General features: G+C 42.1%; 1 protein-coding gene across 4 annotated transcripts in view; it reads right to left on the reverse strand.

Moving 5' to 3' along the window:
* TDRD5 (tudor domain containing 5) overlaps nt 1-12614 on the reverse strand; it is an 82853-nt gene extending 70239 nt beyond the window's left edge. Inside the window, exons 1-5 of one of the 4 annotated variants that reach the window (XM_044758256.2) lie at nt 12523-12614; nt 8542-8621; nt 6743-6980; nt 5730-6137; nt 3811-4004 (exon numbers count right to left, since the gene is read on the reverse strand). In XM_044758256.2, the coding sequence (XP_044614191.1) occupies nt 3811-4004; nt 5730-6137; nt 6743-6974 (834 nt within the window). In that variant the 5' untranslated portion in view covers nt 6975-6980; nt 8542-8621; nt 12523-12614. Of the gene's footprint in view, nt 1-3810; nt 4005-5729; nt 6138-6742; nt 6981-7654; nt 7761-8541; nt 8622-12522 lie in introns of those variants that run through there. The other 3 variants (XM_070497604.1, XM_014845287.3, XM_070497605.1) reach the window with 3 other exon arrangements.
* Nucleotides 12615-13093: the final 479 nt, after the last annotated feature.

Genomic DNA, 13093 nt, shown 5'->3' on the forward strand with positions numbered 1-13093 from the left:
CATCAGTAAAAATACAGAACTCCTGAATGACATCATAACTAACTTTACTAATTGACATTTATAGAACACTCTAATCAAATACAGCAGGAAGCACATTACTTTGAAGTGCATATGAAACAGTCACCAAGACAAACATTCTGGGCCATACAACAAGCACTAATACATTTATAAGAGATGAAATCAGACTATGTTCTCTGAACACAATGCAATTAAATTAGAACTCAACAACATCTCTGAAAAATCCCAAAATATTTGAAAATTAAACACCATACTTACAAATAATCCATAAGAGAGAAGAAATCACAACGGGAACTAGAAAATATTTTGAACTCAATGAAAATGAAAATACAACATATCAAAATTTTTGAGATGCAGCTAAAGAAATACTTAAAGGAAATTCATAGCCTTAAATGTTTATATTAGAAAAAGAGGGACCAAAAATCAATGATCAAACGTCTACCTTAAGAGCAAGAGGAGAAAATTAACACAAAGGAAATAATAGAGATAAGCACAGAAATAAATGAAATATAAAAGAGAAAAATCAATAAAACCAAAAGCTGGTTCTTTGAAAAATAAATGGATCAATCTTTAGTCAGACTGATCATAAAAGAGAGAGAGAAAAGACACTGATTATCAATATTAGGAATGAGAGAAGGAGCTTCACCACAGATCCTACGGACCTTAAAAAGATACTGAGTGGATATTATAAATAACTTTACTTCAACACATTTGACAACTTAGATGAAATGGACAACTTCTTGAAAGACATAAAGTACCAAACTTCATTCAAGTAGAAATAGATAATCTGAATAGCTCATTATCTGTTAAAGAAACTGAGTCCATAGTTGAAAATCTTTTCAAAAGAAAACCCCAGGCCCAGTTTGCTTCACTGATGAATTCTACAAAACGTTTAAGAAAAATTAATACAGACTCTTTCAGAATAAAAAAGAAAAACTTACCAACTCATTTCAAGAGGACTGTATTACCATGATTCCAAAATCAGATAAAACATTACAAGAACTACAGAGCAATATACCTTATGCACATAAACACAAAAATCCTTAAGTCCAGCAATATATAAAAAGGATAATACATAATGACCAAGTGGGAGTCATCCAGCAATATCAAGTTGGCTTAACATTAACAAAAAAACAATGTAACTTATGATATAAACAGATTTTTTTCTAAAACCTATAAGATTCTGATTCCAATTACAAGGTATGTGTGGGTTTCCCCCCACATCTAAGCAATTCTCCAACAGCAGCTGGGTATCCTACAATTCAACTCATTCTGACACTATCTACCCGGAGAGTTAAGGGCCAAGTCCCACAAGGCTGTGTGCGGTCCCTATCCCCCACTTCAGATGCCAATCACAAGTCCAGGCTATTACTTGTGTTTCTGACCAAGTGCCTATATCAGAGGTTCCCATGACCTCCTCCTTGGGTTCAATTAATTTGCTAGAGCAGCTCACAGAACTCAGAAAGGTTTTACTTAGTAGAGTACTTATTTTTTACAAAAACGATATAACTCTACACTATATACAAAAATTAACTCAAAATGAACTAAAGACTTGAACATAAGACCTGAAACCATAAAACTCCTAGAAGAAAACATAGATGGTAAGCTCCTTGACATCGGTCTTGGCAATGATTTTTTGGATTTGTCACTCAAAATAAAGGCGACAAAAGCAAAAAGAAAAACCAAGTGGGACTACATTAAACTAAAAAGCTTCAGCACCGCAAAGGAAACCAACAACAAAATGAAAAGGCAACCTACCAAATGGGAGAAAATATTTGCAGATCATATATTTGATGAGGAGTTAATATCCAAAATATGTAAAGAACTCATAAAATAGCAAAAAACAAACACTCCAGTTAAAACATGGGCAGAGAATCTGAATAGATATTTTTCCAAAGAAGACATACAGACGGTCAACAGGTACACGAAATGCAAATCAAAGCCACAATGAGATATCACCTCACATCTGTTAGAAGGACTTTTATCAAAAAGACAAGAAATAACAAGTGTTGGTAAGGGTGTGGAGAAAAGGGAACCCTGGTGCACTGCTGGTGGGAATGTGAACTGGTGCAGCCACATGGAAAACAATACAGAGGTTCCTCAAAAAACTAAAAGTAAAACTACCGTATGATCCAGCAACTCCACTTCTGGGTATTTATCCCAAGGAAACAAAAACACTAACTCAAAAGGATACCTGCACCCCCATGTTCATTGCAGCATTATTCACAACAGCCAAGACATGGAGACAAAGTAAGTGTCCATCGATGGAAGAATGGGTAAAGAAAATGTGGAATGTGTGTATACATATATACACAATGGATTATTATTCAGCAGAAAAAAAAAGAAAATCTTGCCATTTGCAGCAACATGGATGAAGCTTGAGGGCATTAAGCTAAGTGAAATAAGTCAAAGAAAGACAAATACCATACGATCTCACTTATATAATCTAAACAAACAAACAACAAAAACCCAAACTCACAGATACAAAGAACAGACGAATGGTTGCCAGAGACAGGGAGCTGGGGGTGGGCAAAACGTGTGAGGTGGTCAAAAGAACAAACTTCCAGTTAGAAAATAAGTAAGTCCTGGGGATGTAATGTACAGCATGGAAACTATAGTTAATACAGTATTAATAATAATTAACATATATTAATATAATTAGATAGATAAAATTATGTATTATATATAAATTATATATTATATAAAACTCATACAGCCACTTTATAAAAAAATGCCAAACTGTTTTCCAAAGCTAAGCATACATTTTCTGTATGACCCAGCAGTCCTATTTCTGGGTATTTACCCAAGAAAAATGACGTCTATGTTCATACAAAGTGTGCATACTTTGTTCATAGTGGCTTTATTCATAATATCCCAAACAGGAAGCCACCCAAATATCATCTAATGGGAAATGGATGATAATTTTAGGTTTATTAATACAGTGGAATGATACTCAACAAGAGAAAAGAACAAATTATTGATACACACTAGATGAATTTCAAAAGCACCATGCTAAATTAAAGAAGCTACACACAAAAGGCTAGATGTTATTTAATTCCATTTATATGACACTCTTGGAAAGTCAAAATTATAGAAAGCAGTGGCTGTCTATGGCTGCAGCTAGAGAAAGAGATTAACTACCAAGTGGCATGAAGGAACTTTCTGAGGGATGATGGAAACGTTCCGTTTCTTGATTTTATGGTGATTACATGACTAGAAACATTTGTCAAAACTCAAACTGTACATTTAAAATGGATAAATTTTACTAAATGTAAATTGTTACTAAAGCTAATTTTTTTAAGTTATAGAAATAAGGCACTTTTATGTCTTGAATTTAATTTCCATGTGCTTATTCTGAGCTCTACTTAAGTTGTTATCTTGCTATCTTAACCAAGCCTTTGTTGGTTAAATTCTAGTAGTTTTTATTCAAAGCCCTTCAGTACTACAGTCACAGAAAAACAGCAGAACTGCAGTGCTCAGGGCCAGCCATTCAGGTGAAGATGCTCATGAGGTAAGTTGTAAATATGCTTCTATAACTTTGGTGAGAAGCTGGAACTAGAAATACTGATTTGGGAGTCATTTGCAGAAAATAGTAGAAACCACAGAGTTGATAAAATTGTACTCTTTTCTCACTGCCACCTTGCACTTCTTCCTAACCACAGAGCCATAGAAAATACTTGAGTTAAATCTGAAATAAGTAAATGACTGGAATTTTTAAAGGTCAGCTTTTCCATTAGATCTAACTTAAACCCATTTTTGGTGTATTTATATCTCCAAACTCAGATATCTCACCTGGTTTAATTTTTCAGTGTGATTCAGCCTTGAGGTCTCCACTACATTTGACTTAGAAGCCTTTTCCACGTTCAGTACTTGCTTCGGTGGTTCCACGTTTGAAGTGGGTTGTGAAAAGCGTGTCTTTGCTACTGGGGAGCCTGTGGGGTATGACCCTTGTTTTTTCACTCTAAAAGGCTGGGTAAAAATTTTACCTTTTGTGAATAAAAGAAGAGAGAAAAACGGTCACTAGCAATTTCTACTTTATTTTCTGGCAGTTATATATAGAGGCTACTGTGAGCTAATTACCCTCGACTCAGAACTAAAAGTTAAAGTAAGTAAGCTTAATATTTTCATAATAAGGTGATAAAATTTACATATAATGGAAGTGATTAGTTATCTATAGAAGAAAACCAAGAGACCCTAAGTGTGTTACTGAAAAGGCTGGGGCTACCTGAAACTCCACTTAAGGTCACCTGAAGATAACTACAGAAAGGCAGGCTTCAATAGATAAAAACCTAAAAAGCTGTTTAGGAGACTAAAAGGTGTCTCAGCAAGGAGTCTGCTTAGAACTATGCTTCTCAAACTGGATAACTACCTAGCAGGATGCGTGGTGGGGGGGGGTGGTGAAAAGCTACAGAATAAAGGATATTATTCTAGAGTTAGATTTTTTTTGTTCAAGATTTGTAGGGAGGGGACTACCAGTGGAGAGGTGTATTCTGTTGTACAACATGGAAGGTGTATCACTGGACCTCACCATAGCCTAGCTCTTTATTTACTCTAAGATCAAAGTCACAAAAAAAAACCTTTACTTCCAAGATCTCCTGATGATAGGAACAAGAGACCACGGACGGGGAACACGAACAATCCAATCACTAGAAAGGAATATCCACCTGCACTATTCAATAAGTTGGCAGACTGCTGTATACAACTCAATCTCTTATAAGCTTAATAGCATGAGTTGTCTCCCTAAATTCGAGCACCTCAAGAATACTGATACGGGTGAGGGCTAGACTCAAAACACTCAGTGCCCCCCCCAGCTTTCCCTGACCAGAGTATGTAACCCCCTGCATATCCTCATCAAATTACATTACACACCAGAGTTTAAATACCGGTTTGTAAAGTCATGACATTCGCAGGGTTCACCCATATTAATCTAAATACAGATTTTGGAGAAAAAGAAAAATCACTGAAATAGGCACAGAATTCCCCAAATAGGCTCAGTGTATAGATTCTACACTGTCTAGGGTCTAGAGAGACACTATACAAATGATCACATTGGTCTGATGGGGGAGGAAATGCGCTAGACGAGCAGTAATTAAGAGCTGTACTACTTTTCTAGCCCTGTAACTCTGAAAAAGTCATTTGACTTTCCTGAGCTTTGGTTTCCTTATCTATAAGATGAGGTTACCCACCCTACCTGTCTATGGTACCACAATGAGAATCCAAGGTAAAATGCTATACAAAAAAAGTGGTTATCATTACACCATATAAATTACTGCAGTGCCTGCCATGATACCAAAAATCAGTGACAGCAAAGATCAGATAGCAAATGCTATTATTTTTAATACTTTTCATTTTCCATGTTTCTTTACATGAACACATACAACTAATGTTCATTTTCAGTGCCCTAGAGAGCACTGATCTTGTGTTATAATAACAGCTGCCACTTATTACGAGCTTACTAAATGCCAGGCACTTTACAGACCTCGTCTCATTTAATCTTCAGCACAACTCCAAGAGGCAAGTATTATTATTCCTATTATACAGATGAGGAAACTAAGGTTTAGACATTTTAAGTAACTTGCCTGAGATCACTCAGCAAGAGGTAGAGCCAGGATTCAACTTCAACCAACTCTTGGAGCTCACATACCTCTATCTGTGCCACGACTGCTCCAGAATTTGCTGACCACAATAGTTACGAATGCTAACATGCTTACCTGCTGGCCATCCTCTCTGCTTTTCCTCTGATACGCTCTTCTTTAGCATCAACAAAGAACCTCCTCTGGTCTGCTCTACAGAAATTACATCTGAAGCAGCATTCAGCACTTCAAACATAGAGAGGAATCCATACTGCACATACTGGAATGATCGTCCAAATCGCTTGGCAAACGCCTTTTCAAAATCAGAGAGGAGAACAGGAGAAAATGCCAAAAGGTCTTTCAACTCACTCTTCACAACAGCTGGAAGAATAGGGGGCACCCTTCCTCGGTAAGGTACTCGCGGACGAGAGCTTGGCCCAGAGCAAACACTGGCCCTTCCCTTCTGCACGGAGTTTCGAACCTTATGGCTGCTCCTCTGTTTTGCAACTAAGCTTGCTATTCCTTTGGTGGATTCATCTGGAATGGCTAAGGAGGTGTGAAAAAAGAAATCTTATTTAGGTGAAAATTCACTCCCTTCTTGATCCTTTGCATTTATGGTAATACAGACAATTTTTAACTCTCCAAGGAACTGTGCATCTAGGTAGCATGATAAACAGGAACCCTCAGTTCCTCTATTTCTTGCAGTTTAGCAAGAAATGGGCTTGTTAGCTCCTGTACCAGAGGATGGAGAAAGATAAAGCCCAATATATTCTTACTACTACTAATTGACTCCTTAAAGATCTGAAACTCTGAAGATAAATAATAAACTTCCCTATGATTTTTTTTGTGCTTCATGAAACTTAAAGCATGATTTCATAACTAAAAAGTCCCACTGTTATGTTCCTCCTAATGGTGCAATAATCTGAAATCATATGCAAGATGTAGTTTTTATGAATGCACATCTTTCTGAGGAAAGGTTTCTTGATTTTGCTAAAGCTCTAATTCTACCCAAAACCTCAAAGGTGCCTATGACCCCCTCCCCTTCAAAGAATTAAAATCCCCTGCCTGGGAGGCAGGATAATTGGTGGAACAATTCTTTACTAAATGAGTTATTCTTACAAAGTTTCTAGACCTTCGAATCTTAAACCTACCTTTCAGTATTACAGTACCATCCCCACAGGGGCAGACACTGACAACATCAGGCATGTCCAACACGAGTTCCATAGTGGACCGATACCCAAGGATTCGGAGTGGTAAATGGTTGCCAACCATGGAAAGGTACTCCTTTTCCAACTGCTGCGGGGTCAAACCATCTTTGGTGGAAATGAGAAGTGACCTTATTTCTTTCCTCAGGCATTCCTGCATACGCTCTTGTTCAGACATTGCACCCTACGGGATTTAAGACAGAAACAGTGCTCACGAGGAAAAGCAGACAACCCCCCACCAAAAACGTAAAAAATAAAACGACCAAGAGCGGAATATAAAACGGAGATGAGAGTTTTAAAAGTGGTTAAGGCAGAAGCAATATGGTGAGGGTTTTCTCAAACTTGTGAAGCCCATCCCCCAAGTCCCCAATTCAAACTGTAAAGCTCAACCTGTGTTGATTAACCCACGTGCGTCTCAAGGAGTCCCTGCCATTGGCTAAGGTGTGAGAAGTCCAAGTTCCCGTCTCGTTTTCGCGGAAGCGTTCACTGGGGTTCGTTTGGGGTGAGTCTACACTGCAAACATCGTATCAGATAGAATCTCTCGTGGACTCTCTGGGAACCAGGACTGGGGTGGAGGGCAACGCAAGCCCGCCTTCCCCAGCGCAGGCAGGGCGCCCCATAAGGGCGCTCGCACCAGCCTCCTTTCTCAGCCCAAACCCGCGGGCAGCCTCCCCGCTTGCCCTCGCCGGAGTCAACGCCCTGCCCTCGCCAGCCCCTCCCCATTCTGCCCAGGCCGGGGTCCCCTTCCCCGCCCGGCCCCCAACGTCTCTCACCGCCCCTGGCGGAGTGCGGCCCCGCAACTGGGGCGGCCCCCAGACGAGACCCCTCAGCGGGCCCGCCCTGCCCGGCCGCCCTCACCGTCTCGCCCCCGGCGCCGGCGCTGCCGTTGCGGGCCCGGGAGAGTCGAAGGCGCTGCCTGGACTAGCGGCCCGGACCGAGCAGCGGCGGGGGCGGCCCGCGCGCCTGCGCACCAGTGCCCGGGGCCGGCGGGGTGCGCCCGGGCCCACAGGCCAGCCCCGCGGCGCGCGGCCAGGGCGACGGTTGGGCATGAGTGGCAGCTCGAGGGTCTAGTCTGGGGGCCGTCCCAGTTGCTGGGCCGCTTGGCGGGACTCTCGGGCAGCGGGATCGCCGGCGCCTACCTCCTCCGACGTCCTTGGAAGACGTGAGGTGGGGCTGCGGCGCGAGAACCTCTCCAACCACCTCCTGGGCAGGGGGCCGTCCCGCCTTAGGGACCCGCAGCCAGCGGGGAGGAGAAGGCGGCCGCGAGGTTCTTAACCCGGGTTTGCCTCAGAATCACCTGTGGAGCTTATATAAGGGGGAAAAGAAGATGCCCAGGTCTGATGAGCAGAGATTCTGATTCAGCAGGTCTAGATCTCTTTGGGGGGCAATTACAGGCAATTCTCATGCTTGGTGGAGAATCACTGCAGAGCTAGATGCAATCTAGGCTCCCTGAAGAGAGGAATGTGGGCCGTGGACAGCTTTTGGAATGAGCGGAGACCATTCCAGGTGCCACTGGAGATAAAAGAGGTGGGAAACTAAAGAAGAGGCTGTATGGGGAGAAATAACCTGGGGATGTAAGGTCTTTGAAAACCAGGAAACAGTAGTTTAAGAAGTATAGAATAGAGAGGCATAGTATAAAGACTTCCACCTTAAAATGTACAGTCTAATTAAAGGAACAGACAAACCAAAAGAGAACCAAGGAATGTGAATCAAGAAGGAAACCTGAGCACACACATCTACCTTACCTCCCATGACCTATTAAATCCAAAAACAAGCTCTGGGGAACAAAACCTTCCATCAATGAGCCAGGAATATTGAGGAATCCCTAAAAGACAGAAAATAGAAAAGATTTATGGGCTGGTTTATAGCAGAATGGACAGTACTAATTAGCAAATTAACAAAAAGGAAAATGATGAGACATGAAGAATGGATCCAGATAGTCCAACATCTGAATGACAGATGTTACAGAAACAACAGAAAGAATGGTGGTGAGGGTTAGAACGATGAAAATGCCCCAGATTTTCAGATTAAAAGGGCCCACTGAGTCCCTAGACTAACTAATGAAAAAAGATCCCATCCTAGACAAAGCCTAGGACAAAGGGAATCAAGAGTTCTTATACAGAAATATGTTACCTATAAAGCAATGGAAATTAGATTGCCATTCGATTTCCCAATGGGACAAAGCTGAACCTGGAATCCGTTACCCAGCAAAATCAGCATTCAAGTGGAGGAAAAGAAGACTCATGCAAGGATTCAGAAAGTTTATCATCTCACTAAATAACTTGAAAATGATTCCTGCAAAATAAACAATGAGGTGAAAAACACATGATCCCAGATGCTCATCCCCAATTATCTGAGCTAACAGGTAACACATTGAGCACTTAACTACATGCGATTTACAAAGATTATTTGATTTTCTTCCCAATTACTCTGAGAAAGTTACAATTATCCCTATTTTAAAGTGAAGAAACTGATAAACAGACACGGACAAGGATATAAAAAGAGTGACAGGCAATAAAAATATAAAACTAATGATTGCATCTAGACAGTTATTGGTGTACATGGTGAAAATAGAGTTTTAAAAAGATATACTGAAGCTAAATCCCAGATCAGTAACTGCAAACTGAGTGTCAGGGGCTGTTTGAGTCGCTTCAATAAGAAGATCCCATTTGGGGGCTGACCCCGGGGCCGAGTGGTTAAGTTCTCGATCCGCTTTGGCAGCCCAGGGTTCCGTCGGTTCGGATCCTGGGCTCGCATGTGGCACTGCTCATCAAGCCATGCTGGGATGGCATCCCACATGCCACAACTAGAAGGACCCACAACTAAAAATACACAACTATGTACCAGAGGGGCTTCGGGAGAAAAAGGAAAGATAAAATCTTAAAAAAAAAAAAAAGAAGAAGAAGAAGACCCCATTTGGAAGAGGAGCTACAAGGAGTCGTCATCACTCGGTTGGGTTTACAGTAACGCATTGTCATTCTCCAAGACCTGTCAGTGTTTTGTGGTGGCTAACCTGGGAAGTGAATGGGAGTGAGGTAGGAACCATCATACCCACATCCTTCACGCCTCGGATGGTGACACTCACCGCTGCGATTCTCCAGGTATGTGGTCATGCTTCCGATGTACAATTCTGGCCCTCCACTGGGCGCTTCGTACCAGAATAGCCCTTACTCAGTGAGCGAATGCACCAACGTAGGAATTCTGTCAGTTGCTAAGATCACTTACTCTACCTACTCACGTGGCAGGCAGGGTACATAACCATAGGATGAATCCACAGTCCCACTAGACCTGCCCAAAGGTGAACTTGGACCAGAATTCAGTTCATTTATCACCTAACCCCCATAAGCTCAAAATGTTGAGGGCAAACAGTGATATTTTGGGTCCCAAAAATTAGTGTTAGTTTGTAATTAGTAAGTGATAGTCATGGGAAAGTTTGGGTACTTTTCTCCAGATCAGTTATCTATAAAGTATCACAAGGCCTCAGGGGAAAGGCTGGGATCAAAGTTTTCAGTGCTTAGCTACAGCGTTTCAGCAGCATCCTTCCGTAAGAATATTTAGGCTACTCTTAAGAGGGCCTGTGTCTGGGATCTGATTTAGTTCTGGGAATAGGGTGACAAGTCCTGTCTCTTTTGCTCATGAGAGGCCTCTGTTCCCCCGACCTAGAATTGTGTTTTCTGGGTTTGCTTCCTTTTGTTGTTACACAAATAAAAAAGGAATAGTGGGTCTTTGTTGAGTTTGTTGAGTGGGTTTGTTGAGTTCATTCCCTGGGATCCTACACTTAATTAACCACAACAGAAAGCTCTGAGTCAAACCAATGTGTTTTCCACCCTGCTGCCTATAATAATGACCAAGTCCACTTTTCTCCTGGTAATTAACTGTCTCCACCTGCTCTCCTCCCATCCCTGCTTGCATCTGGGAGTATATTTCAATTGCAGCTGCTCCTACCAGCATTCCTGCCTTAGAAAACACCAGTAAAGAGGTTTTGTCTGTGTTTTTTCAAGCTTCTGAAGCTTTAACATATGCCTCATGACAAGAATGAATCTTTTGGAAAAAGAAAAACAGTGAGGGAGTGGGTGAGTTAGAAGCTGGTGACAGAACCAATACAGCATTCCTGCTTGCCAAAGTTTTTTTAACATTATGCCCAATCTGGGGCCATCTGATGCCACTGGTTGATTCTATTTCCCACTGCAATTACTTCAAGCATTTGCCATCCTTCTTACACTTCTTACCCACTCCTGCCTCGCCATTAGAAAATGACTTTGTACCAGCTCCCAGAGAAAATGGAGGCTCTCATACATGAACCCCCTCCACTTCCAGCCCAGGCCTCAAAACTGGCCCCGCTCAATCTTTCCTAATGGTCTCAGAGGGTGAGGGGCCATCCATCCTAGCCATCCATCCCATTCTTGAGTCTATCCCCTCGACTCCTCTAGGACCATGACTTTGACCTTTGGTTATTGTTACACAGTCCTGTATATTCAACAAGTCTGTACAGACTCCTTTCCTATAACATAAAATTATGCTCTAATCCTTTTTATGTTATACACACGCACACCAAATACAGAGGGAGAGAGAGAAAAAAACACTCTCTTTTGAACTGCATCCCCCTCTCGCCATTCCTTCATGGCCAAATCCTTGAATAAATAATCCACACTCATTTTTTCCCTCTTTTTCATCCACCATTCACTAATCAACCCAAAGCAATCTGCCCCCGATATTCTGCACATCTTAAGTTATTTTTAGCAAAATCATTGAGAAATCTTCTAATTGACAAGTCTTAAGGACTTTTCACTCCTTTCATCTTGGATGATCTCTGCTGTTTATTCTTGGTATCTCCTCCCTTTCTGAAAATCTCTCCTCTGTGGGTTTCCACGCTGCTGCTGCACTCGGCTTGGCTCCTAGCTTTCGGCTCTACTTCTCATTTCTGTTATTCCATTAAATGTCCATGTACTCCTGGGTCTGTCCTCAGCCCTTCTCCTTTTTCCTCTTACCCCCTCTTCCTGACCTTTTCACTCTCATGGTTTCAGCTTTGGCTGATGCCTTCCAAAAGGCATGCTCACTCAAGCAACAAATATCTTTTAGCTCCTACTAAGTACCAGGCACTGTTCTAGACGATGGGACTATGAGAGAGTGCAAAACAAAGCTCCTGCTCCCCTGGACCTCACCAAGGACAAACGAAAAGCAGATAAATACATTATATATAATGTCAAGGAATGGTAAGTGCTCTTAAGAAAAATAAACCAAGTTAAGGGAGTGAGAAGGGGGTGCTTGAAGTGGAGTATTTAGAAAACACTTTTGTTTAACCTCTGTGACAGTGGTTCTCAATGTGTGATTACGGCATAAACTGGAAACTTGTTAGAAATGCAAATTCTCAGGCCCCACCCTGACCTGCTGAATCAAAACAGGGGACGAGGGTGGCGGGGAGGGAAGTCCGGCAATCCGTCGTTTAACAAGCCCTCCAGGTGATTCTGACGCGTGCTAAAGTGGGAATCACCGCTCTAGAGCAGCTCCTCGCCTCTTGTGCCGTGAATAGAGCACACATGTGCAGTCTAACACCGATTTTCTCAGCCCACGGGGCAGCTTGAGGGTTGAGGGGAAGGGAGGCGCTGGGAGCCCTCCAGCCCAAAGTAGCCTCCACCCAGACTTTGCAGAAGGCAACCAAGTGGGGTCAGCTGGCACGCCCACAAGCCTCCAGCTAGTAACATAAGAGCCATTCAACACTCACTGACCTGCAAGCCTCTGGGCTCTGCTAGGGTCTCCGTCCACCCACTCGGATCCGCGAGCTTAGTTTCGGCTCCAGTGCGCAAGGCGGCTGCGCAGCGCACAGCGCGGCCGGGGCGCGGGGCGGGGTTCCCGCTGGGCGCGCGCTCCTGCGCTCACTGCAGCTTCCACTCCAGCCCCGCGGCTCCTGCACCTGCTGGGATCCCGGACGTCTCATCGTTATCTTGAGATACTCGTTATGAAAAAGTTTGATTAGACTTGAAATCCAGTTACATCATCACAATAAATATCAAAATTACCCTTGTCGATGAAAGACATTCGATCCTTTAAGACGTAAATTTTTAAGTGGTTGTAAAAATGGTTTTCAAAACTTTTAATCATTTCACAATGTATACGTATATCAAATCATCACCTCGTATGCCTTAAATATATACAATTTGTATTTGTCAGTATACCTCAAGAAAGCTGGAAAATATATAAATACACGAAACTTTTTAAATTGTGTGAACACTTTTCTAATCAGTAACAAAAATTTAAAGGGCTTATTAAAAAGTCTTGATTAGGAATTTCATGTAACCA

The sequence above is a fragment of the Equus asinus genome, chromosome 25, assembly GCF_041296235.1.
Source record: "Equus asinus isolate D_3611 breed Donkey chromosome 25, EquAss-T2T_v2, whole genome shotgun sequence".
Lineage (NCBI taxonomy): Eukaryota > Metazoa > Chordata > Mammalia > Perissodactyla > Equidae > Equus > Equus asinus.